The sequence below is a fragment of the Manis pentadactyla genome, chromosome 2 (assembly GCF_030020395.1).
Source record: "Manis pentadactyla isolate mManPen7 chromosome 2, mManPen7.hap1, whole genome shotgun sequence".
Taxonomy (NCBI): Eukaryota; Metazoa; Chordata; class Mammalia; order Pholidota; family Manidae; genus Manis; species Manis pentadactyla.
In genome coordinates, this window is record NC_080020.1 from 112,142,179 (window position 1) to 112,167,873 (window position 25,695).

Consider the following 25,695-nt stretch of genomic DNA (forward strand, 5'->3'; position numbering starts at 1 on the left):
TAAGATGGCAAACTTCCTGCTTCTCTTCCGGGTCCTCGGTTCCCACTGGCGCCACCTGAACCCCAATCACCCCTCGCCCCCCTAATCCCAGCCCCTAGCCAATAGCCACCAGCCCCGTAGAAGTAACACCACAATCACCCCATGCCCTTTCCTATATAACCCAGCACCTTTCCCCAGTAGAGTGGAATTCTCCGGTGAATTGCTGCTGTGTGTCGCTCCTTCCTTTCAATAACAATTTGTATTTTAAAAGATCTCTCTTAGGACTGTGTAGAAGATGGACTAGGTGGGAGTGAAAATGAGTTAGAGACAGGGATACTATTTGGGGTCCATCTGTTGTGAAAGATTCTGCTGAGCAGTGGTAGTAGGAATGGAGATAGATGTTTGGTAGATAAATCACCAATATTTGGTGTCACCTTCTATCTGAAGGAAAGAGAAGAATCTTGAATGGCTCTCAGGCCTCTGCTTTGGATACTGACAAATGATAGTGCTGTTCACTGAGCTGAGAATTTAAAAGAGGGAGCAAATTGGAGAGGCAGAAGCGATGAGTTTGGTTTGACAGGCTTTGTGACAACCTAAAGGAGATGTCCAGGACACAGATGGGTTAAAGGGGCTGGAGATCAGAAAGAGTGCCATATCAATTTCAGAGTCAGTGACATCACTCAGAGAGAGTAGGTAGGGTGAGAGAGAAGTGAGCTGAGACTGGAACCCTGGAAATACTCATGGTAAAAGGAAGGGGAGGCAGAAGTGAAGACAAGAAGATGACTAAGAAGGAAGGGCAACACAGGGAGGAGGAGACCCAGAAGCCAGAAAAGAACATGCTTAAAAAAGAAGTGTTTCAAATCTGGGACAAGAATCAATTGAGTTTAAGAGCAGGGAGAGTCATTGGCTTTGGTGTTGGTCTCAGAAGACAATGCCTGTCTGAGATCCCATGCAGTCAGTAAAGAGCAACATTGGGCCTAGCTTTTACTGTGTGATTCAAGTAGTTTTAAAAAGTCATAAAAATATTAAAGTTGTATATTGAAGTATATTTTTGGAGCAGAGGATAAAAGCAACATGCAAACATTCAAATTGCCTTGTATATGGAGCTTTGTGGTAATAGTAACACATATTCTTACTTCAAAACAAAGACAAATCCTAGAAGTTAAAGAAGTTGAAATAGTATTTCTAAGTATACTAAAACTGATTTGGAAGGGAATGTCATGTTGACTTAAAATGAAGTCTTCAAAAAAAAATTAGATCATCAACGTCTACTTAATCCTTAATTATAATAAATTCTGATGTTTTCTTTATTAATACATAGGTATACCAAAGCCAGACTTTCGATTCAAAGAACAGAACTTAAAGTCAGATGCTGCAGAAGATTATCTGCTGTGGGAACTACTGGAGGCTGTTCCTGCCCCTCGTCCCACACGGAGGTCTTCCGCTCGCCGACTAGAGCATTTCACCTCTAAGCTTCAGCAATTTGATGAACAGCTGTTAGCAATACAGACCATTGCTGAAAACATAGAGCAGGATCTCCCCAGACACGAAATACTAGACCAACATTGTGATAAGGTAAACACTTTATTTTAAAAACTGTCTTTATTTTAGTTTTGTTTTTGTTTTTGTTATGTTTGTTAATAATTTGTTACCGGGCTATTAGATTTGTAGTGTGATATAATTTAAGACACTTGATTTTTCAAAATGGAAATTTTGTTTCTTTAAGCTAGGGTTTCTCAGACTCAGCATTATTGACACTTGGGTGAAATGATTCTTTTGTGGGAGGCTGTCCCATGCATTTGGGATGTTTGGTAGCATCTCTGGTCTTTACCCACTAGCTGTCAGTAGCATTCTTCCCAGCAGTAATAATAAAAAATGTCTCTAGACATTACCAAATATTCCCTGGGGACAAAATCAACCTTAGTTGGGAAAAACTGCCTTAAGCTTTTAGGAAGTGAACCCAGGACTCCTATCAGGAAAAGAAACATATGAATTATAAAACCAGAATGTGGTTTTTAAAAACCCTGCTCATAATTATCATTTTCTGCAGCAAGATTTTTATAGCTTTATAAATATTGTTGTTCTTATATATATAATTCTCAGTTTCTTTTAAATATTTTATACAATCAAAATAATAGTCCGTAGATTTTTTTTTGTATCTTTAAAAAGTACTCATAATAAAGAGATTAGTGTTTATGTATATTGGTATATCACTGCATTTAGACAAATAGAAAGGAAGTCTCAAAAGTTAATTATTTTGCACAAACATCCTGTCTTTTTTTTCCTCAGGAAGTAAAATTTTATGTTAGTCTTTTTTTCTTTTTTTTATTAAAGTATCATTGATACACAATCTTACGATGGTTTCACATAAACAACACAGTGGTTTCAACATTCAAGTCGTCATTTCCTCCATTGCAGTCACTGTCTATTAACAGAGTAAGATGTTATAAAGTCATTAATTGTCTTCTCCATCCTGTACTGCCTTTTTAGCAAGTAACATTGATATAAAATGAAGACTGAAGAACATACAGTAAAAATATTTTGTGTTAAAGTTCTATACTGGGAAATGCAAACTGGTCTGCAGATTAAGAATTCTGTCATTAACTTACCTAACAAAGATTTCAGGTTGCTGGTATGTTGACATTTTTAAAAGACATATTTATTAGATTTATAGTATTTCTTTAATTGAAACATTTAACACATATAAAAATGTTAAGATTAAACATATGTGAAACTACACAAAAAAATATATGAGGTAGGATTACTTTTAAGTAATGCTACTATGATATTTATTTGGTTGTTTTCCTTTTTGTTTTTAAGCCGAACTTAGATCTGTCAACTTCCAAATAGCTGTTGACTGTCAGAGTTGTCCTTGGAACTCCTTATTCCAGGAATCTCTTTCAAAACTACCCTCTGTTCTAGTACGGAAAGACAGATATGTTACTTACACCTGAATCTAGTCTTGATCCTGGTTTGCTCACTCTTGCCAGAATCCATGAATCATTTGTTCCTCAGTAGACATTTATTGAGCGTCTACTAGATGTTAAAACCTGTGCTAAGTTCTGGGAATAGAAAGGTAAATAAGGCAGAGTCCCTACTCTCAAGGAGCTTAGAATCTAATAAAGGAAGACACACGTATTATATAATACATACAAACAGTATGCAGTGAGGACACACACACATAGGTACACATGTCCTATTGTGACAGGACCGGTAAGTAAAGCTGTGCCATCAGAGAAGGCTTTGCAGAGGTGACTCTTGAGCAGATAGTGAATCAACATTCATCAGTTAGATAAGGAATAGCTGATGAAACATTGTGAGCAAAAGTAGAAAGGTGTCAAATGGCAGGGAGTATTTGGAGGACTGTATCAAGTGTTAGCTGGTGATGGACTGGGGCTTTGAGACATCTGACAGCAGAGGTAGGTAGGAGCAGGTAAGGAAGGATGGAAAGTATTGTTTGCCTTGCCAGGTGATTAGGATTTTATCCTGATAGCAGGCAGTGGGGAATCATTGAAGAATTTTTAGCAAATGTGATCAGACACACTGGCATCAGTGTGGAGGTAGATTAGAGAGGGCAAAACCTGGAACAGGGAGATTACTTGAGTCATAGTGGTTCTACACTGGCTGTTCATTAGAATCATCTTGGGAACTTGCCAGAAATGCAAACTCATGGGCCCCAAACCCCTGAGATTCTGATTTTAGGTAGGCCTGGGGTGGAGCTGAGGAATCTGTATTATTAACAAGCTTCATAAATGATTCTTACGTAGCTAGATCTACTGGGTCTACTTTTTGGTGTTTGGGACCCTCTGAATACCAAGCCAAGAAACAATAACAAAACTAAGACATAGCAGGATTTAGAGGTTGATGGCTGTGGGAAGGTGAAGAACACAGAGGTTCACAGTAGTGTCCAGATCTCTGGCCTGCTTGAATGGTGAAGTCATTTTCCAAACTAGGAAAAAGGAAGTATGTGTGTTTTGGGAGGAGGGGGACACAGTGATTTCTTTCAGGGACATGCTAAATTTGAGGTGCTGTGTGATTAGTAGGCAGTTGAATATATGCTTCTGGAGCTTAGGAGCAAGATCTGGGTTGATGGTACAGATGTTAACATCATCAAGTAGGAGAAAGTTCAAATCATAATAAGGCACTCACTTAGGAAGGAAAAAAACCAGGGTAAAGGACAGAATTCTGTGGGTACACTAACTTTTAAGGGTGAAGATTCAACAGCAACTCTTGGGAAGGAATGGTCTGAGGCAGGAAGAGATTCAGGAGAAAGCAAGCTGAAGGAGACCCACAGATCTGGGTCCATTAGATAAAAGGGCAACTGTGCATGTCAAGATCACTTGGGATGCTTTTTCAAAATGTAAATGGTAGCCCTACAGAATTGGGAGTGGGGATTGGGGGCAGGAGAGGGTGGTGGTGGCTTGGCAAGGGGGAGAATATAGGTCACACACATGCATTTTGAAAAATTTCCCTCAAATTCATATAAATGTCCTTTTTGACCAAGCCTCTTAAGACTAGAGGGTTGGGACTATGTTTTTTGCTTGGTACATGAGAGGCATTTCATAAATGTTTATTTAATGGCTGTCTTTGGTCTCTTAGACAGTAATAAAATCACATTTATATATCAGAGACCATCAGAATGGTTATTAATAATTGTAGCACAAGCCTAGGAGACAATTTCAAAGGGAGAGTTCTAAGAATGGTTGATGAAAACCTGTAAGTATTTAGTCTTCCAAGACAACTACTTTGAAGGAAATGGCATTAATTTAAATGAAAGATTTGGCATATTGGTTTGAAATGTTGTCATCCTATTATAATGCACATCTAAAAAAAATACAGACATTTTGACTTGTTGAGTAATGAAAACAGCTTTTAGGCCTGGAAAAAGCAGAAGGGTGCTGTGGACAAGCACTGACTGGGAGTGTTGAAGACCTGGATTCAAATCCATGTTCTGCCACCAAGAAAGTTATTGAGTTTCTCTGAGCCTTGTTCCTCATCTTCAAAATGAAAAATTTTGTATAAATGTCAATTATTGTCCCTCCCCATTCTAAAATTATATGATGCTATTTTCCTGAGCCTCTTAAAAGATTAAATCAGGTGAGCTACCAATAAGTAAAATTTTCCTCCTTTTCATAGATCCCCATCAGTTAGTTCGTATTGGATTTAATCCCATTTCTTTAATTTGTTACAAAGTGCAAATGTTTAAAACCTACATAAAATTGTTTATGAAATTTATGAAATTATCAAACTTTACAATTTGTAAGTTATTTTGTTGTGTGTGTTTTACTATAGCTTGAACCTGTGGGTCACATTGAATTGTCTTCTGAAAATATGGAAAAAACCTTGGCTTCAAAAACCGTTAGCATTTCTGAAGGTTTGTTGGGGGCTTGGGGGTGGGACTAAAGCCTTTGAAAGAATTAAGCATTGACTTTTGGGAGTGCCAGAACCAGTAATAGTATTCATTTGTGAGTTGAAGCCATCTGCCCCCCAGTTTTTAGATTAGTATTATTTTTGTGATAACATTACTAATTCCCACTGAGGCTTTTTTTTTGAGAAAACAATGCTGTCAATTTCTCTGGCTTTTATATACTAGATTGGGGCAGCATGGCTGATCTTAGTTTTTGTGACTCCACACTGCTGGTCACACACTGTGAGAAATGCACAGAGCTTTTTGCTGAGGGTGCTGTATGTCCGTGATTATCCTCTAAGCTGGAATTTGAGGTTCTGATTAAAAAGCTGGGCAATGGTGAAATACTAAGCTTTTACATGTCTTATTGAGAGAATGAAATTAGGGTAGTTCCTTAAAAATTTTTTTACTGCATTATAGGTGTTGTTTATATGTACATTCTCTTTCTCATTTAGTCTTGTCAGCAATTTAATATGGCTTTTTAAGAAATCAGGCTACAGTTTGTTGGTTCTATTGTTTCTTAATTTTCATTTTCATAAATTTATCTTGTTAGCTTTATTATTTCTTCTGCCCTTAGGGACTTGACTTGTTAGTTTTTTCCTAACTTCATTCCTTCTGTTTTCCTAATACATGCTGCGGCAAGGAACTAGAGAAGAATGTTGATATGTACCTCTTTTCATGTTTTTCAGACCTAAATAGTTTGTAATTTGTATTAAGATTTCTTCCTTACTTCATAAAATAGGTTTTCAGCTTACAATTATTATGAAGCTTGAACTGTATTTTTGCAATTGATTTCCATTTTCATTGTATTGTGATTAGGTGAGTGTACAGTATCAATTCTTACATTTGCCAAAGTTTTCTTTGTGGCCTACTAGTCAGTTTTTATAAATGTTCTGTATTTATTTGCAAAAAAAATAAGCATTTTCTGTTGGTTTGTGTAGGGTATATTTATGTTTCATCAAGCTTCTAAGTTGTATTGTCCAAATTGTCTATATAATTTTTATTTTTTAGTTTGTTTCACCTATTCATGTCTCAGAAGGGTGCATTAGAAATTGCCCACAATAAAAGTTGTTTATTTCTCCTTGTAATTCTGTTAGATGTTGCTTTATAGAATTGAGGCTATGTTATAAAATACATATAGTTCATAATTTATATTTTTTTGTGGAATTTTGTCCCTTTTATCACTAAGTAATGGCCTTCTTTATCCCCAATAATGCTTTTGACTCAAAATCAATTTTGTCAAATATTAGTATTTTCAATCCTGCTTTCTTTTGCCAGTGTATCTTTTTTGGTACTTCTTATTTTTAAAAATATTACAGAAAACTACAAACAGAATAATATAGAAGACAGAATAATATAACTAATCTTCATGTACCTTACAACCTACTTTAACAATTATCAACTCATGCATGGCAAATCCTGTTTTATATATGTACCCACTCACTCTTCCCACCTTTTCATATGTATCTCCTAAAGATAAGGCTCCTTTTTGATAAACATAGACATGATTCTTATATGCTATAATAACATTGTCACTCCACTAAAAAAATCTTAATATTGTCATCTATCTAATTAGTATTCAAATGTTGCTAGTTGTTTCATTAAAAAAATAGTTTTCTATATGTTCTAGTTGAAATTCAGGTTGAGGATGGCAATTGGTTGATGGCTGATAAGTATCTTTTAACTTCTGGGTTCCTCCTCTATTTCTCTTTCTCCCCTTGCAATTTATTTGTTGAACAAACATGGCTGTTTGTCCTCATGTATTTTTCAGAATCTGGATTTGCTAATTGAGTCTCTATGGTGTCATTTTTTAAAAATTAAGGTATCATTGATCTACACTTTTATGAAGGTTTCACAAGGAAAACAATGTGGTTATTACATTCACCCTTATTATCGAGTTCTCCCCATACCCCATTGCAGTCACTGTCCATCAGTGTAGTAAGATGCCACAGAGTCCCTATTTGTCTTCTCTGAGCTACACTGTCTTTTCTGTGACCCCACACAAATCATGTGCACCAATCATGATACTCCACAATCCTCTTCTCCCTCCCCACCCACCCTCCCACAACCCTCCCCTTTGGTAACCACTAGTCCCTTCTTGGAGTCTGTGAGTCTGCTGCTATTTTGTTCCTTCATTTTTGCTTTTTGTTATACTCCACAAATGAGGGAAATCATTTGGTATTTGTCTTTCTCTGCCTGTATTATTTCACTGAGCATAATACCCTCTAGCTCCATCCATGTTTTTACAAATGGTAGAATTTGTTTCTTTCTTATGGCTGAATAATATTCCATTGTGTATATGTACCACGTCTTCTTTATTGGTTTTAATTTGTATTTCCCTGCTCATTAGTGATGTGGAGCATCTTTTCATCTGCCTGTTGGGCCATCTGAATTTCATCTTTGGAGAATTGTCTGTTCATATCCTCTGCCCATTTTTTAATCAGGTTATTTACTTTTTGGGTGTTGAGGCATGTGAGTTCTTTATATATTTTGGATGTTAACTTCTTTTCAGGTATGTCATTTATGAATATATTCTCCCATACTGTAGGATGCCTTTTTATTCTGCTGATGTGTCTGTTGCTGTACAGAAGCCTTTTAGCTTGATGTAGTCCCAATGGTTCATTTTTTATTTTGTTTCCCTTGCCTGAGGAGATGTGTCTGTGGTGTTATTTAACATGTTCTTCTGTCCCCTCTGTTTCCTATAAATTAGGCATACCTTTACTTTTAAGCTGAGTGATTATGTTGTGGTTGTGTCCAGTATATAACTGGGTTTCATTCTTTTAAATAATTAGATAATCTGTTTTAGTCATCAAGTAAAATCAGTTTCTATTTATTGTGATTACTGATATATTTTTGCTTATTTCTGTAATTTTTTTGTGCTTCCTAGTGTATTTACTTTTGGTCCTTCTTACTTTCCTTCTGTTGGATTGAATTTTCTATATTCTCTCTTTCCTCCTCTCTTGGTTCAGAAATCACACATTCTATTTTTAATCTCTTAGTGATTATTAAACTTGAATTTTTGACATTCATAGTTAAGTTAAAATTTAAGATGACTATATTTGCATATCAAACAATAAGAATTTTAGACCTTTTAACCATGATCTGCTTCCCCCATCTCCTCTGATACTGTTTTCTAGTATTTTAGCTCTACCTTGTTTTTAATGCTCCCATTTAGTCTTTTTTCTTTATTTTTGAAAATTAATACTTATTTAAATTTATCAGTATGTTTGCCAGTTTATTTGTCCTCACTTAAAAAAAATTGTAACTAAATAATGTAAATATGTAAACAATAAACACATAAAACCAAAATACAAGTTTCATGAAATAATACCCTTATTGCCTGTGATGCACTCTGGATTTTATGTTGTGTGGCTGTTGTCCACGTTGCTTCTTGTATCCACTTATTTGAGGACTGTTCCCTTCTTTTTTCCTTTATTAGTTCTTCATATAGAGCCTGTAAATTCTTCCAGTCTTTGAAAATAGCTTTAAATTACTACAACTCATGAGTGATGGCTTATAGCTGAATATAGAATTCTAGGCTGATGCTTATTTCCCTCTGCATTTTAAAGATTAAAAGAGTTATACATTATCTACTGACATCTCTAATTTATGGTGGTTTATACTACTTATGTGCTGTCTGATTGCTGTTCTTCTATCCTGATTGCTTTTACAAATTTCCCTTTATTTTTTGTTTATTTTTGCATTTTGACACTTCATCTAGGTGTTTATTACTTTTTATTCTATAAGGGAGTGGGAATGATTTTTTAATTTGCAGGTTTAACTTTGGGAATGTTTTTATTTTTTTGGAGTTTTGCTTCCTCCCCATTCTTTCTGTTCTGTTTTCTAAAGCACTTATTAAAGGCATGTTGTACCTGAAGGAAAACTGAATGAACACAGCAGCAGACTCACAGACTCCAAGAAGGGACTAGTGGTTACCAAAGGGGAGGGGTGTGGGAGGGAGGCAGATGGGAATTGAGGGGTATCATGTTTAGTACACATGGTGTGAGGGTTCATGGGGAAAACAGTGTAGCACAAAGAAGGCAAATAGTGAATCTGTGGCATCTTTACTATTCTGATGGACAGTTACTGCAATGGGGTATGGGTGGGGACTTGATAATATGGGTGAATGTAGTAACCACATTGTTTTTTTTCATGTGAAACCTTCACAAGAGTGTTTATCAATAATACCCTAATTAAAAAAAAAGTCATGTTGTACCTTCTCACTCTATTCCCTGTCTCTTAACCACTTCTTAATTTCTACCTTTTTATCTCTCCATGAAAGTGCTCAGATCTATCTTTTAGTTTACTAATTCTCTCTTCTGTTTTGTCATCTTTGTTGTAGGATTTTAATTTTTGAGTACATTCTTTTTTAAAAAAATTTATGTTGAGATACATATAATAAAATCTTTGTACAGCCTAATGATTTTTGACTTCTGTAACACTCATGTAACCATCACCCAGATCAAGATATCAAACAGTCTCACTAATTTTTCCCTTTCATCTACTTCACCATCCACCCACTCTTGACTACATCCTTAATGTCTAGTTGTTTTTTTTTCAAATCTATTTGTTTTTTGGATGTAGTGTCCTGTTCTTTTATTGTGGTTTCTATGCCTCCTTTTACCTATTTAATTATTTTAGTAATTATGTTATGCTCTTTTAGATTGTTTTATATCATGTGTTCATGTTCTCAGTTGTAGAATCTGTGTACTAACTCATTCATGTTTTTTTGTTTCTTTGTGTGATTTGTAAATTTTTTATCCTGGGGGGAGGTTCTGCTGGGTTGTGTATGTTTGTCTTTGGAGTGTTTTTTTTATTTGCTTCTTGCAGTCATTGAAGTTGGAAAAAAATTGGGGATATATACTTCTTGGCTTGGAGTTGCTGTACTACACAGATAGTATAAATTCAGATACCACAACAGCTTGTGGCAAGACAGGAGCTTTGAATTTTGAGTTGACTTATTTTCCTCCTATCCACTACTCATGCAGAAAGAGAACTTCTTTGCTGTTCTCCAAGGCAGGGTTTTCTTATCCCCATTTCATAGCTAGAGCTCTCCTTCACCATTCTAGGCCATATGAAAGTAGCTCAGACCTCTCACTGCAGTCTGCAGAAACCACATCTCCTGTTCCTCTGTGGACTACTCCAGCACCATTGCCCAGCTTTGAATTCCTTTTTTCTTTTCTAGTACCAGGTTTTTTTTTTATTTACAGGGCTTGGTTGTATATAAATCTATTTTTTAAAATTTAGCATTTCTTCTATGTTTTTATTATAGAGCATGGTCCTATCCACTTTAGCTCAATCTGCCATGTTTTCTGAAGTTGATCATAGATTTAGTAGTTTTTATTGTGAGAGAGTTTAAATTTTAAATATCAAATCATTTCATTTTTATATAGTTAAAATCTATTGGAATAATATGTTTCAAACTTCTAATATATCTGTTACCATGTAGAAGTGTTAGCTAAGTCATATCTTTTCCATGTGTTTTTTTTCCTCTGCTTTTTAATTGTAATATATATTCTGGATTAGTGCATTTCCTGTCTCATGTGGATAAGGAAGATCAGAATGAAAAAGAAGAGACTTCAGAAGCTGAATTTTCAGTAACAGAAACTCACTGTAGTCAGAAAACCAGGGTGTTCCCTTCTGCTGATTCAGCTGTCAGCTTTTTCAGTGAACAGAATACGACTTCTCCTGGTATTATTCTTTGCTTTTTTCATTTATACTCTTGTTCCAATATACTTTTACTGAAGAGTATTTGTTGGGAATATAGTTGTGATGAGTTTGTGAAGCCACTTTGCATATTTATAAATTTCAGGGGAAAGAAAGTTGAAAATTGTGCCATTCATATGAAAGTTTTTTTGCCATCTTCCTAAAATATACTGCAAGTATATTTCATATCTCTTGTAAGATAGGATTATAAGATAAGGCTAGATGTCTCTGTTATTATTAATAATAATGTCAATGCTAAGTATATAGCAGCTGGAATTACTATGTTTGATTTTTATAAAAATTGAGTAATCGAAACTGAAAATTAATGACAATCTTGAGTTTTAATTTGAAAACAAAATAATAGCTGTAATTCATTGAGCCTCTGCCACATGACAGACATTGCTGTTTTACCCATACCCGAACTGGTGTAAGCCTCATTGACCTGTGAGTAGATACCATTATTATCCCTATTTTATTACTGAATATATTGAGACTTAGAAAAGTTTAATGCCACTCTCCATTCCATTTCATTTGGAGCTGGCAGTTAAAACTGCAGTTCTTTAGTCCTAATAAATATATTTTGTCATTTGAATAATAGTTCATAATAAATATAACAGGAGAACCACTGACCTTGGATTTTTTTTTTTGCCCTTGTATTTGAAAAATATTTTTTTGCTCATATATATTGATGGTCAATAATGATTAATTTATTGAGTGTTTAAAATATTTTATAACCATTATTAAAGTAATATAAACAGTAAAAAATGCTATTTTAAAATGGCAATGCTGTTATTTAAATAAAAGAAAAGCTTTAAGAGGCTGGCTTTAAGTCTTTTCACTTATTTCTCTAAGTTCTTTCTAGATTCCATTTGTATTTTATTCATCATCATATGGGGATAATCAATTCCACTTCACAGAGTTGTTGTGAAGGTTAAGTATTTATTGTATATAAATCATCTAGTTGATCATTTCAAGGTGGGAATAAATATAAACTCTCTAATGTATAAAGGAAGAAGAAAGGAAAGTAGCAGAAAAGAGAAATTAAAAGTACCAGGTTAAAGAGGTGATTCAGGGTTGTAATACCTTCTTCGATGCAAAAGAGAAAAAGGGGGAATGTCAATAAGTGGCACAACACATATAAAGATAATTTTTTCTCTAGTATTCAATGTTTGAATATAAATTTAGAAATAAATCAAACATTTTTTTTTAAAGTACAGAATTTAGATATCCTAATGGGTGTTTTCTTCTCCAAAGTTAGTGCCTTGGAAAGATGTATAGTCATTCCCTTATTTCTAGTGCTCAAAAATAGCTTAGATTTCCTCTTCTGAAATTGATTTCCATTTTTCAGCACATTTTTCTGAGTGTTTTTAATAGTGGCAATTAATCTGAGGATGGATTTAATTTTTGGTAACAGTCATAAGTTATCCAGAGGTATTTTTGATAAATGAAGTAGATGATCAGGCTGAGTGTCACTGTTTGGGATTTAAAAAAAAGGATTGTAATTTTCAAGGAATGAAGCTGATCTATTCTATTTTGTAAATTGTGAAGGCAGTCCTAAAAGAAGAGTTCCAAAAATGGTTTGAAAACAAAGTAAGGATATAATCTTCCTATATAACTACTTTTAAGTGTATTTATTTGGATATAACACTTTTTTGCCCTTTGATAGAAGGAATCAGTTTCATTTCTTAGTATTCCAACCTTTTAGATCTGATTAATTTATACTTACACCATTATCATTTTTTTCTTTCTGTAGTTAAGGCTTTTCTTAATACTTAAGTTTAATTAATTGCTAAGAACTCACAAATGTCCAGACTCTGACATTTAAATGTCAGCTTCTTGGATTTAAATTATTTTCCCAAATATATTACTATTAGATAAATCATCAGAGTTTTTTTTGTTTTTTAGTAAATTGTACTCTAGTATACTAAATTGTGTACTGAGCAAAGAAAGAGTCTACCCCCTAAAGTATATTAATCAGAATACTCTGGATAGAAAAGCAATAATCTTAAAATGTGGACAGTATTCACTACCAGTGAGCATATTCAAGAGGAGGATAAATATGCTATACATATATATCTTTAAACCAGTTTGAAAGTTTAAAAATATTTCAACTTTTGCTTATATAATATCTAAATCAGGTTAATAATTGAAAAAAATAACTGACTTGAAATTTTTATTAATAATGTTTCTTTTTCTTAAGATGTGAATAAAAGTGATGAGTTATTTGAGAGGTAAGTATCTTAAGAACTAATTCATAATTTTACTTAAAGTTGGTATAAGTTATGTGTTCTAGAAATTCATATGTATGTGAACTTCTATATTACCTATTTTTTTGTAGAGTAAAGAAATATAAGTAATTCCCACTCAGAATAGGGTATTTTAAGAGACTGAGCATTGTTTATTATATCCCTTACTGTTTCAGTATAGGTAATTAGACTAAAGACTCCATTTGCTATGTTTTCTTCTATTACATATGTATTACATTTCAGCAGGTAGTACAGGTAAAGGTTGTCTCCTAGGCCTAATGGTTGCTTTTTTAAGAGCATGTGTGAAATCATTAGTTATTGATGATTAGAATTTCCACTGAGGTTTACTAGAATTAAATAAATAGAAGGAACAGTAATTATATGTTTTTCATTTTTGTGTGAATTTATGGTCTTAGAAAGCATCATTTTACATGTTCATTTTTGCTTAATGTAATTAAGCTGTAGGTACTTACTTGTATTTTTCAAATTGCATTTTCAAACAAAGTGTTTCAGTAGATCCACTCCAGATGACTGGATTAACGGATATAGCAGATATTATTGATGACCTTATAACAAAAGATGGAGTTTCCAGTGAAGAGCTTGGCTTAACAGAACAACAAGCTCGGAGTATCTCCAGGTAATCATTGAGCAATTCATTGTTTTCATTTATTTCTCTAAGTTCTTTCTAGTTGCCATTTGTATTGTGGTTTAAGAATATGTATGTGGTTCAAAATTTGCCATATTTTAATGTGAGTTTTGTGAAACAAATTCAAATTTTAGAGTATGTTTTTTCTTCAGAAATACATTTTGTGATGTTTACGTGTCATTCCTTCCCCCATCCCCAAAACCAGTAGAGAGACTGGTTTATGTAACTAATATAGCACATCTGTGTCCTGTGAGTTTTCCCAAGGGCTCATCACAGTAAATACAAAGTAAATTTAATCCTATTTCTTCTTAGGAGTAATTAGTGGTTTAGTTCATGGTACTTTACCATAAGAATTTTACCTTCAATACTTTACCCTGCCCTTGAATACTTTTAAATAGCCTTTGCTTGGAAAATTAGGTTAAAATTTTTTTCTTGCAGCCTTTCCTGGGCCAAGAACTGGTTCCTGAGTGAATAAAGGTTGTCTGTCTTGTGGATGCTTCCTTGTTTGGCTTGCTTCTGTAAGATCACCAGCCTTACGAATAGCAGTTATATTTTATTTCCTAGTTCAGTTTCACCTAATACCGCAGGGAAGTGCAGTGCATCATGATTGAACATATAAGGCTGTTACTGGAATACAATGTGCAAAAAACCCTCAATTTCTACCTAACTAGTGGAACTGTCTACTGTATTATGACCTCCTATCAAGACTATGTAAACTCTAACTTCCTTATAAAACAAATTTGTTTGCCTTCAGTCACATGTGTAGGAATAAAAATAAAATGGTTTCTACTCTTGAATAGAAAACTATAAAAAGTGTAACATAAGTTCAAATTCTATCAGTGTGCTATGGGAACTCGGGATAAGAGTCAGTTAGAGAAGGCAGCTTCACCAGTTATGGTATTTGAGCTGTATTTCAGAGGATCAGTAGCAGTTATGTGGCTTATAACTAGAAGAAAAGGTATTCTAGGCAGCAAGAATATAATACGCAAAGATGCGATGACTGGTGAGAGCAGGGAGTAAGATGTGACTGGAGTTTGTGCATTGGAAGGAAAGAGTATCTGGCTGTCCCTGGAGGGACACCTTGTCTGCAAGTAGTAGGGGGGGTGAGTAAAGAGCTATAAACTAGAATCGTAGCCAATTAGAGATCATACTTCAGTAGTCTAAAGATGAGGTGGCTCAGAATGGAGAGTGGATAACAATCATGAGTAAACTTGGAGGCTGTCAGAAGGAAGTGAGAAGGATTTTCTGTTTGGATGATGAGTTGATGGTGATTTCTTTAGCAAGATTAAGAATGTAGTTTTGGATGTGTTATCAGGTGCCAGGAGAATATTCACCTGGTAATACTCATTGGTATATTAGTTTTAGGACCTCCCAGAAGCAGATGCCAAAATAGGATTTAGATGAGCTAGAGATATAGTTGGAGAAACACCTGTGACAGAAAAAGGGGAGAAGCCAGAGGTGGGGCAGCTGTCAGACTGCAGTGCCGGTGTGGGTCTGACCCTGTGTTAAGGGTCCCAGGATAACCCCAGGTTCAGTGATTCACTAGGAGGACACACAGAGTTCATGTAGTCATACTCATGACTAATTCATTACAATAAAAGAATTACAAGCAAAATCAGCCAAGGGAAAAGGTACAAGGGGTAAATTCCAGGGGAATTCCAGGCACAAGTTTCCAAGAATCCTCTCCCACTAGAGCCACAGGACACACTAAATTCCTCCAGCAACGGGTTGTGACAACACATGTGAAATGTCTATCCCAGGGAAGCATTAGAGACTCAGTGTCCAAGAATTTTAACTGGGAGTTGCTCGGGTAGCCATCCTCTGCCTGGCACATGCTAGAGTACAGACTAAGAAAGCAGCTGTTCATAATAAACTACATTATTTGTATCTGTGACCCATCTTCTGCTTAGGATGCTGACCTCTTTGCACACTAGGTGATGAGTCTACCCCAGATCCTCAACTCACACCATCTGTTTACTTGGACCACTCTCAGTATGCCTGTGTTAGCTTATACTCTGAATAGCAGAGATTTGACATACAAGAGACTTACTGGGAGGAATGTCTGTGAGGGGAAATGAGGGAAAAACCAGAAGTGAGGAGAAGCATCTAACCACAATGCAAGTCTTTCCCTTTCCCACCTTGTGAAGGAGAGAGGGAAGGAAGAGGGCTGAATAAGTAGGATCTCAGAGTCCAGTGTAGTTCTGAGAAAGTTTCATCTGGGGTAGTGGTGAGATGTTCAAGCCAAAGTTACCCACCAGAGGAGTCCCATGTGTTTCAGAAATGGGCCAGCTACACTGTCCCTACCACGCTCAGTCATTAGCTCAGACCAGCCCATGGGAAGAAGGGCATGAGTGTGAATATGAGCCTAAATCCAGAGGCCAGCAGCTTAGAAGTCATCTTTGTGTTTTAAGTTTTGGAAGTGAATGAGATGGTCCAGAAAATTTCAGGTGAAAAAGTCCAAACAGACCAGACATTAATACTGAAGTGGTGAGCAGAAAAGAAAGGAGCCAATGTAGGAGACTGCATATTGTTTTGAGAGTTAGAAAAAGTCTCAGGTAAGAGAGAGTGTAAAGCAGACAGGAAAAGCCAATTGTATCAAGTGTTAATAGAGAAGTTTAGTAGGATGAAGACTGAAGAGGTCATTGATGACCATTCTGAGATCATTGTCAGTGTATTTCAGGGGACAGATTGGAGCAAGCAGACTAGAGATTACAAGTGTGTACTACTTTTTGAGATGGGGCAAAATCTTTCCAAATAAACTATTTCATTGTGGTAATTCTTATCTCTCTAACAAATTTAAAATCAAGTGATGCCCTGCCTGCTAAATTTCACAGGATTCAGCCTTCTTCTGGTAGACGTCCACAGAGAACTGAGGAGGAGAGAAGAGAGATTCAAGTCTGGATGAAAAGAAAACGAAGAGAAAGAATGGCAGACTACTTAAATCAGCTGGCAGAAAAGAGAGGGCAAGAACATGATCCTTTTTGCCCCATGAACAATCCGGTAAGTCTGTCTGTCAAGGTTAATGGAATTATCACAGAATATGTATAGTTTTCCTGGCAAATATTCAAGAAAAGGACTCACATAATTTAGATGACTTTTTTTACTTGACAGAAAAGTCAGCATTTTACTTACATCAGAAAATGTTAAGAAATTACCTTAACAAGATATAGCAGGGTAGTCTGTAAACCATGTGCTATTGAACTATCTTAAGTATTTTTTCAGGCTAATTACAGCTCTAGCATTTTAACCAAATGAAGAGGCTGGATGTTTGGGTGACCAATTGGAGTTGTTTCCTTAATTTTCAATGAGAGTCAATAGCAGCTGAACAACTGGTTGTGTGTGTAGTAAAGCCGTTTAAAAATTTTAATTTCCTATCCAGAAGTTATCTACAAAATATGCTTTTAAAGTATGGTCCTGTCGTGTACCAACAGCACGATGCCATATGTGTATCGGTGCGTGCATGCACACTTTTCAACTGCCCTTTAAACTCATCATTTATTTACTGAGCCCTGCCTGTGGACATCACCACAGCTAAATCAGAAGTATTTTTCTTCAGAAGGTGAAACAAATTAGTGTTACTCTGATAATCATATTACTATGAAAACCACATTTAGATTATACTTAGATTACAGTTTATGTTTTAGTTTATAATCTGAAATAAAATTAAATATAAGAGTAATTCATTTTTTTCTGCACCATTAGGGAAACACTGTAAGTGAATTTTCCAGATAAGGTTGCCACATTTAAGCACCAAATGGTGCAAAAGGAGGTGAATTGTTATTTAAGGTGTGTACTAAGTAGGTGAATTGTTATTTAAGGTGTGTACTTTACTTCTTGTGCCTGGAGAGAGCATGCTGATGTTAATATACTATTTTGTTGATAGCTTTGGGGACATGGTAATGACCTTCAGGGCTACTGAGAGGTACATGACCACAATCTTTTTTATTTTATTGAAGTATCATGGATATATAATCTTATATTGGTTTCAAGTTTACAACACAGTGGTTCATCAGTTACTCATATTATTAAATCCTTACCCCCACTAATGCAGTTACTATCTGTCAACATTGAAGATGTTACAGAATCATCGGCTATATTCTCCATGCTGTACTACTATCCCCATGACCCCATGATTGAGAATTTTTGTGCCCCTTTATCTCCCTCCCCCTCCACCATGATAAGCACCAGTCACTTTTTAGTGTCTGTGAGTCTACTGCTGTTTTATTCATTTTGTTTTATTTTTTATATTCCAAAAATAAGTGAAATCATATGCATGACCAGAATCTTGATGTGCATGTGCATATGTGTGTGTTCTTCCACCACAGGGAGGAAGGGTTCTGATATCACTCTCCTTGTCAGCCAAGGAAATACCCAAGATGGTTAGAATTGTGCTTAAATTTAGAATAAATTAACTCTGAGGGCATCAAGACTGTTTGGTTCATAGGCTTTGTGGTATCTCTTTCACAATTGCAGACCCTTGTTTCTTTATTTTTAGCTTCTATTTGGGTAAAGGTATGGGATTGATGAAGAGCTAATGTAATTAACATTTTCATTTGGTTTTCTACCAGAAATCAGTAAGACTAATTTGTTACTATTTCTGTATAGGACCTTGAGAAAGTGAGTCCACTTCTGCTTGCACAGTTTTATAAACACAGTTGTGTGCAAAAGGACATCATCTTATTAGTGATTCAGCAGTAACTTAAATGTGCTGGAATATATATGTAGCTGACGTTTGCCAGTTTGTCAGTTAGTGCAACAGTTTGGAAGAGTTAACAACTCACAGTGAATTTACTGCAGTAGTGTTTTGGTAAACATTTGAAAACATCATTCTGGGAAAAAGATGCTGGACTAAGAAGGCAAGGCGGAAACCTCCCCCCAAAAACTCATAAAAAAAGAAAATACAGCAAATACAACTAAACCTGAAAACTACCTGAAGACTGCAGAACTGACTACCTACATCTGGGGAAGAAGAGAAGACCTCATAGAAAGAGTAAAGTGGCAAAGCCAAGATCTGGCAGGACCCAAGCCCTCCCCCGATCCCAGTCCACAGGCAGAAAGAAGAGGAACAGAGTAAGGAAGGAGCAGGGGCCCAGGATCCCTGAGTACCTGGCCCTGGAGATCTGCTCTGGGAACACGAACCCATATTACATAGTGCTCTGGTGATTAGTGGAGCTGGACAACAAAGACAGGTGGAACACTCAGTGAGACAGATTCCAGCTGTTTGTGGAGAACAGGCATGCTCTACTGGCCCCTCTGAGACAAAAGCAAAGCAGGCAGTTCGAAAAACTTCCCAGTAGCAGGAGAGGTGCCAGGGGGCAAGGGTTACATGGAACTTTCTGCTCAGGGGAAAGGGCAGGTGGACAATACCGCCTCAGCCCACCCTTGACCCAACAGGTTGGGAACTCTCTGGAGCGAGAGATGCTCTATTACTCCCCTGGAAACATGCCTTGAGTCTTCTCCCTATGTTGCATAGTCTGTGAATGGCCCTCTTGGCCTCGCAGCAGAGTCAGACTTTGCTGCCCTTGGGAAGAGGGAGACCCTTTCAGCTTTCTCGACTCTGTTTTGGCCCAGCCAGGGAACTGCCAACAGGAGTCAAAACCAAGGAGCAGCTTCCTCCTGACAGGCACCAGTCCTGCTGCCTGTGGCCTTTGCCATTGCTTCAGGCCAGGTAGAGGGTGGCTCCACCCATGGCAGCTCTAGCGGTGCAGCGCTGAGGCTTGTCGCTGTGTGCATGACCAGTTGACATCCCACTTGGCCTGGCAGTGGTGTCAAACTTGCTGCTGGGTAGGCAGAGGGAGACCCTCCCACTTTTCTCGGCCCCAGCCGGGGAACTGAATGTGGGAGCCAGTCCTGGGAGCTCCTTTCTCCTGGCAAGCGCTGGTCCCATCTGCCCCTTCCTCTGCTGCAGCCCAGGTGGAGGGCGGCCCTGCCCATAGCAACTCCAGCAGAGACTTCTGCACTGATCACAAAGGCACAGCCAAAGCATCCAGTGAGCCTGAAATCAGAGCACTACAAGCCAGACAGGCACTCTGCCCACTGCAGTGCTAACAACTGGGGCTCCCACACTGGAAAGTGAAGTGTCTTGAGCTTCTGGGCACTAGTGGGCACCTCCTTCATAAAGCTATTACTCCATAGGAAACACCGGAAAAATGAAGCAGAGGAATTTGTTCCAAAAAAACCCTACAAGACAAAGGACCAGAAAGAGGGCTGAATGAAACTGAAATCACCAATCTTCAGATAAAGGCATCAAAGTAAAAGTCATAAACATGTTCACAGGTCTACACAAAAATAGTCAAGATCTCAGGGAGGACCTCAACAAAAAGATAGACAACTTTCAAAAGAGCCACTCAGCTGAAGAAACAGCATCTGAAATGAAGCATACAATGGAGAGATTTAATAACAGCCTTTCACAGGTTAAAGAAATTATAAACAGTTTGGAAATTAGGGAGCAAAGAAACAAACCCAAAACAGAAAAAAAGATCTATAGGAGTGAAAGAATAATAAGAGAACTGTGTGACCAATCCAAACAGAAAAATATTCAGATAATAGGGGTACCAGAAAGAGAAGAGGGAAACAAAGGGATAGAAAGTCTCTTTGAGGATATAATTGCTGAAACTTCCCCAATCTAGGCAAAGAAATAGTCTCTCAGGTCATGGAAGCACAGAGATCCCCTAACAAAAGGGACCCCAGGAAGACAACATGAAGACATATAATAATTAAAATGTTAAAGATCAAGGATAAGGAGAGTGTTGAAAGCAGCCAGAGAGAGAAAAAATATTACTTATAAAGGAAACCCCTTCATCTATCAGCACACATCTCAGCAGAAACTTTACAGGCCAGAAGGGAGTGGCATGATATATTTAATGTAATGAAACAGAAGTGTCTCCAACCAAGAAACCTCTACCTGGAGAGATTATCATTCAAATTTGAAGCAGGGATTAAACAATTTACAGATAAACAAAAGTTGAAGGAATTCACCACCATAAAGCCAGCCTTACAGGACATGTTAAAGGGACTGCTGCAGATGGAAATGTTCCTAAGGCTAAATAGCTCTCACCAGTGAGAATAAATCCACAGTAAAGGTAGTAGACCAATTACTTACCAGGCAAGTATGAAATTAAATTATTCACAAAATCAGTCAAGTGGTACACAAAAAGTGCAGAATATGACACCTAATACATAAAGAGTAGAGGAGGAAAAAGAAGAAGGTGGGGGGAAGTACTTCTAGATTGTGTTTGAAATAGAGTAATCAGTAATTTGAGATAGACTGCTATATAGTAAGGTGGTTGCTCTTGAACTTTGGTAACCACAAATTGAAAGCCTACAATAGATATGTACAGACACATACAAAAAAAGGAAAAGAAAATCTAGTCACAAGACTAAAAAAAATCCATCAAATAATGAGTATAGGAGAAGAAAAAAGGAACAGAGGAGATATAAAAACAACCAGGAAACAATTAACAAAATGGGGGTAAGTACATATCTATCAATAATTACCTTAAATGAAAATGGACTGAATGCAGCAATCAAAAGACATAGAATGGCAGAATGGATTAAAAAATAAGACCCATCTATATGCTGCCTAAAAGTGACTCAAAGGAGACCAAAGACAAACATGGAGTAAAAGTGAAGGGATGGAAAAAGATAGCTCATACTAATAATAGGGAGAAAAAAGCAGGAGGAGCAATACTTATATCAGAAAATATAGATTTCAAAATAAAGTAACAAGGGACAAAGACATTACATAATGATAAAGGGGTCAGTTCAACAAGAGGATATATCCATTATAAATATCTATGCACTGGGAGGATTCTCAAGAGGCGGTGTGAGTAGGGTGGTGCAAATCTCCTCCAAAAACCATATATATATTGAAAATACAGCAAATACAGCTATTCATAAAAGAGTGACCAGAAGATACAGTACACGAGCCAGGCTACATCTGCAAGAACCCAACATCTCATGGAAAAGGGTAGGATACAAATCCATGACCCAGCAGGACCTGATCACTACCCCCACCCCAGATCACCGGTGGGAGGAAGGGAACAGAGTGGGGAGAGAGTGGAAGCACAGGACTGCTAAATAACCAGCCCTGGTGGTTTGCCCTGGGAGCACAGACACACATTGCATTGTGCACTGGATATTGGAGGAGTGGAAAAGCAAGGTCTTTTCCTTGCTTTTTTTTTTTTGATTGAGATTGAGACTGCGAACAGGTTTCCACAGCCGGCGGCCCTGGGACAAAAGAAAAGTGAGCTCTTTATAAGTCTTAAAGGGAATGCTCCACATCACTAATCCTCAGGGAAATGCAAATTAAAACCACAATGAGATATCACCTCACACCAGTAAGGATGGTCAGCATCGAAAAGACTAAGAACAACAAATGCTAGTGAGGATGTGGAGAAAGGGAAACCCTCCTACTCTGCTGGTGGGAATGTAAGTTAGTTGAACCATTGTGGAAAGCAGTATGGAAGTTCCTCAAAAAACTAAAAATATAAATACCATTTGACCCGGGAATCCCACTCCTTGGAATTTACCCAAAGAATACAAGTTCTCAGATTCAAAAAGACATATGTACCCCTATGTTTATTGCAGCACTTTTTACAATAGCCGAGATATGGAAGCAACCTAAGTGTCCATCAGCAGAGGAATGGATAAAGAAGAGGTGGTACATATATACAGTGGAATACTATTCAGCCATAGGAAAGAAACAAATCCTACCATTTGCAACAACATGGATGAGCTGGAGGATGTTATGCTCAGTGAAATAAGCCAGGTGGAGAAAGACAAATGCCAAATGATTTATTTCATTTGTGGAGTATAACAATGAAGCAAAACTGAAGGAACAAAATAGCAGCAGACTCACAGACTCCAAGAATGAACTACTGATTACCAAAGGGGAGGGGTGTGAGAGGGCAGTGGGGAGGGAGAGAGAAAGGGATTGAGGGGTCTAATGTTTAGCACACATGGTGTGGGGGATCACGGAGAGAACAGTGTATCAGAGAAGGGACATAGTGGATCTCTGGCAACTTGCTGCACTGATGGACAGTGACTGCATTGCGGTATGGGTGGATACTTGATAATATGGGTAAATATAGTAACCACATTGTTTTTTTCATGTGAAACCTTCATAAGAGTGTATGTCAATCATACCTTAATAAAAAATTTTAAAAAAAGTCTTAAAGGGACAAGGGTTTAACAGGTGGAGAAAATCGTCCTGGCACACTCAGCCCAGCAGCCTGGAAACTTTAAGCATTTCAGGTGCTGTAGCCCCCAGGGTGGCAATGCAGCTCCGAAGCCCCTCGTGGCGATGAGCAGCCTGATGTTCCTTCCCCACCACTGACACTGCAGGCAAACCAGCTGACCTGCCATTGTTGCGGAACAGCCAGGGAGCAGCCCCGCCTATAGCAATCACATAGCTTAGCACAGAGGCTTCTCCCTGTGTGCGGCTAACTGGTCCAGACCCGGGGGCTGCTCCCTGTGAACGGTTGACCGGCACAGACAGTGGAGACCGGCGGAGAGTCCAGGAGGCACAAGGGGGCTTTGTTCTCATGGCAGAACATGTACCCCTCACCTGTGACCCCACCAGTGCCCTAGGCCATCCAGAGGGCTGCCCCGCCCACAGCAGCTAAGGGGATTAACCCAGAGGCTGCTCCCTGTGCGTGGTTGACCTGCACAGACAGTGGAGACAGGGGCAGAGTCCAGAAAACACAAAGGGGGCTTTGTTCTCATGGCAGAACACGCACTGTTCACCTGCAAGCTCTGCCAGTGTCCTAGGTCGCCCCGAGGGCTGCCCCGCCCATGGCAACTCAGAGGATTACCCAGAGGCTGCTCCCTGCATGTGCTGGACTGGTGCATACAGCAGAGATGGGCACAGAGTCCAAGAAGCACAAAGGGCTCTGTTCTCATGGCAGGACATGTGTTGCTGGCTTGCGACCCTCACCAGAGCCCTAGGCCATCCCGAGGGCCGCCTCACTGACGGAAGCTCAGGGGATTAACCCAGAGGCTGCTGTCTTTTGCGGTTAACCAGCACAGACAGCCAAGACAGGTAAGGTGGCCGGCAAGCAGGAAGGGACTTTGTTCTCCCAGCTGACACACGTGCCACTTGCTGGCGACCACTCCCATCACCATGAAAAGGCAGAAGAACTTTGTTCAGTCCAAAATACCTCAAGCACCGGAGAGAGGGCTTGCTGAGCCTGAAATAACCAATCTTCCTCAAAAAGAATTCAAAATAAAAGCCATAAGCATGCTGATGGAGCTACAGAGAAACTCAAGAGCTAAGGGATGAATTCAGGAGGGAGATAACAAATGAAACAAACAATGGAAGGATTTAAGAGCAGACTGGATGAGGTGGAAGAGACTATTAATGGAATAGAAATCAGAGAACAGGAATACAAAGAAGATGAGGCAGAAAGAGATAAAAGGATCTCTAGGAATGCAAGAATATTAAGAAAACTGTGTGAGCAATCCAAAAGGAACAATATTCGCATGATGGGCTACCAGAAGAAGAAGAGAGAGAAAAAGGGATAGAAAGTGTCTTTGAAGAAATAATTGCTGAAGACTTTCCTAAGCTGGGAAAGGAAATAGTCTCTCAGAACATGGAAGTCCACAGATCTCCCAACACAAGGGACTCAAGGAGGACAACACAAAGACATCTAATAATTGAAAAGGCAAAGATCAGAGAGAAGGACAGTATTTTTTGAAAAAATTTTATTAAGGTATTATTGATATACACTCTTATGAAGGTTTCACATGAGAAAACAATGTGGTTACTACATTTACCCACATTATCAGGTCCCCACCCATACCCCAATGCAGTCACTGTCCATTAGAGTAGTAAGATACCACAAATTCACTGTTTGCCTTCCCTGTGCTACACTGTCTTCCCCGTGACCCCCACACAATGTGTACCCCCATGATCCCACCCACCCTCCCACACTCCTACCTTTTGGTAAACCACTAGTCCCTTTCTGGAGCCTGTGAATCTGCTGCTGTTTCTGTTCCTTCAGTTTTGCTTTGATGTTATATTCCACAAATGAAGGAAATCATTTGGCACATGTCTTTCTCCGCCTGGCTTATTTTACTGTGCAAAATATCCTCCAGCTCCATCCATGTTGTTGCAAATCATAGGATTTGTTTCTTATGGCTGAATATTATTCCACTGTGTATATGTACTACATCTTCTTTATCCATCCATCTACTGATGGACACTTAGGTTGCTTCCATTTCTTGGCTATTGTAAATAGTGCTGCAATAAACATAGGGGTGCATCTGTCTTTTTCAAACTGGGCTCCCTTAGGATAAATTCCTAGGAATGGAATTCCTGGGTCAAATGTTATTTCTATTTTCAGTGTTTTGAGGAACCTCCATATTGCTTTCCACAGTGTTTGAACAAGCTTACTTTCCCACCAGCAGTGTAGGAGGGTTCCCCTTTCTCCGCATCCTCACCATCGTTTGTTGTTCTTAGTATTTTTAATGCTGGCCATTCTTACTGGTGTGAGGTGATACCTCATTCTGGTTTTAATTTGCATTTCTCTGATGATTAGTGATGTGGAGCATCTTTTCATGTGTGTGTTGACCATCTGAATTTCATCTATTGAGAATTGTCTGTTCATATCCTCTGCCAATTTCTTAATTGGGTTATTTGCTTTTTGGGTGTTGAGGAGTGAGTTCTTTATATATTTTAGATGTTAAACCCTTGTTGGATATGTCATTTA

General features: G+C 37.8%; 1 protein-coding gene across 5 annotated transcripts in view; it reads left to right on the forward strand.

Annotated features, from left to right (window-relative positions):
* Positions 1 to 25,695, forward strand: part of CPLANE1 (ciliogenesis and planar polarity effector complex subunit 1) — a 202,807-nt gene that overhangs the window by 155,937 nt on the left and 21,175 nt on the right. For 3 of the 5 annotated variants that reach the window (XM_057495732.1, XM_057495735.1, XM_057495738.1), the window contains 6 exons: positions 1,301 to 1,554; positions 5,272 to 5,353; positions 10,913 to 11,077; positions 13,293 to 13,323; positions 13,844 to 13,975; positions 16,819 to 16,984. In XM_057495732.1, the coding sequence (XP_057351715.1) occupies positions 1,301 to 1,554; positions 5,272 to 5,353; positions 10,913 to 11,077; positions 13,293 to 13,323; positions 13,844 to 13,975; positions 16,819 to 16,984 (830 nt within the window). Of the gene's footprint in view, positions 1 to 1,300; positions 1,555 to 5,271; positions 5,354 to 10,912; positions 11,078 to 13,292; positions 13,324 to 13,843; positions 13,976 to 16,818; positions 16,985 to 25,695 lie in introns of those variants that run through there. The other 2 variants (XR_008995195.1, XR_008995199.1) reach the window with 2 other exon arrangements.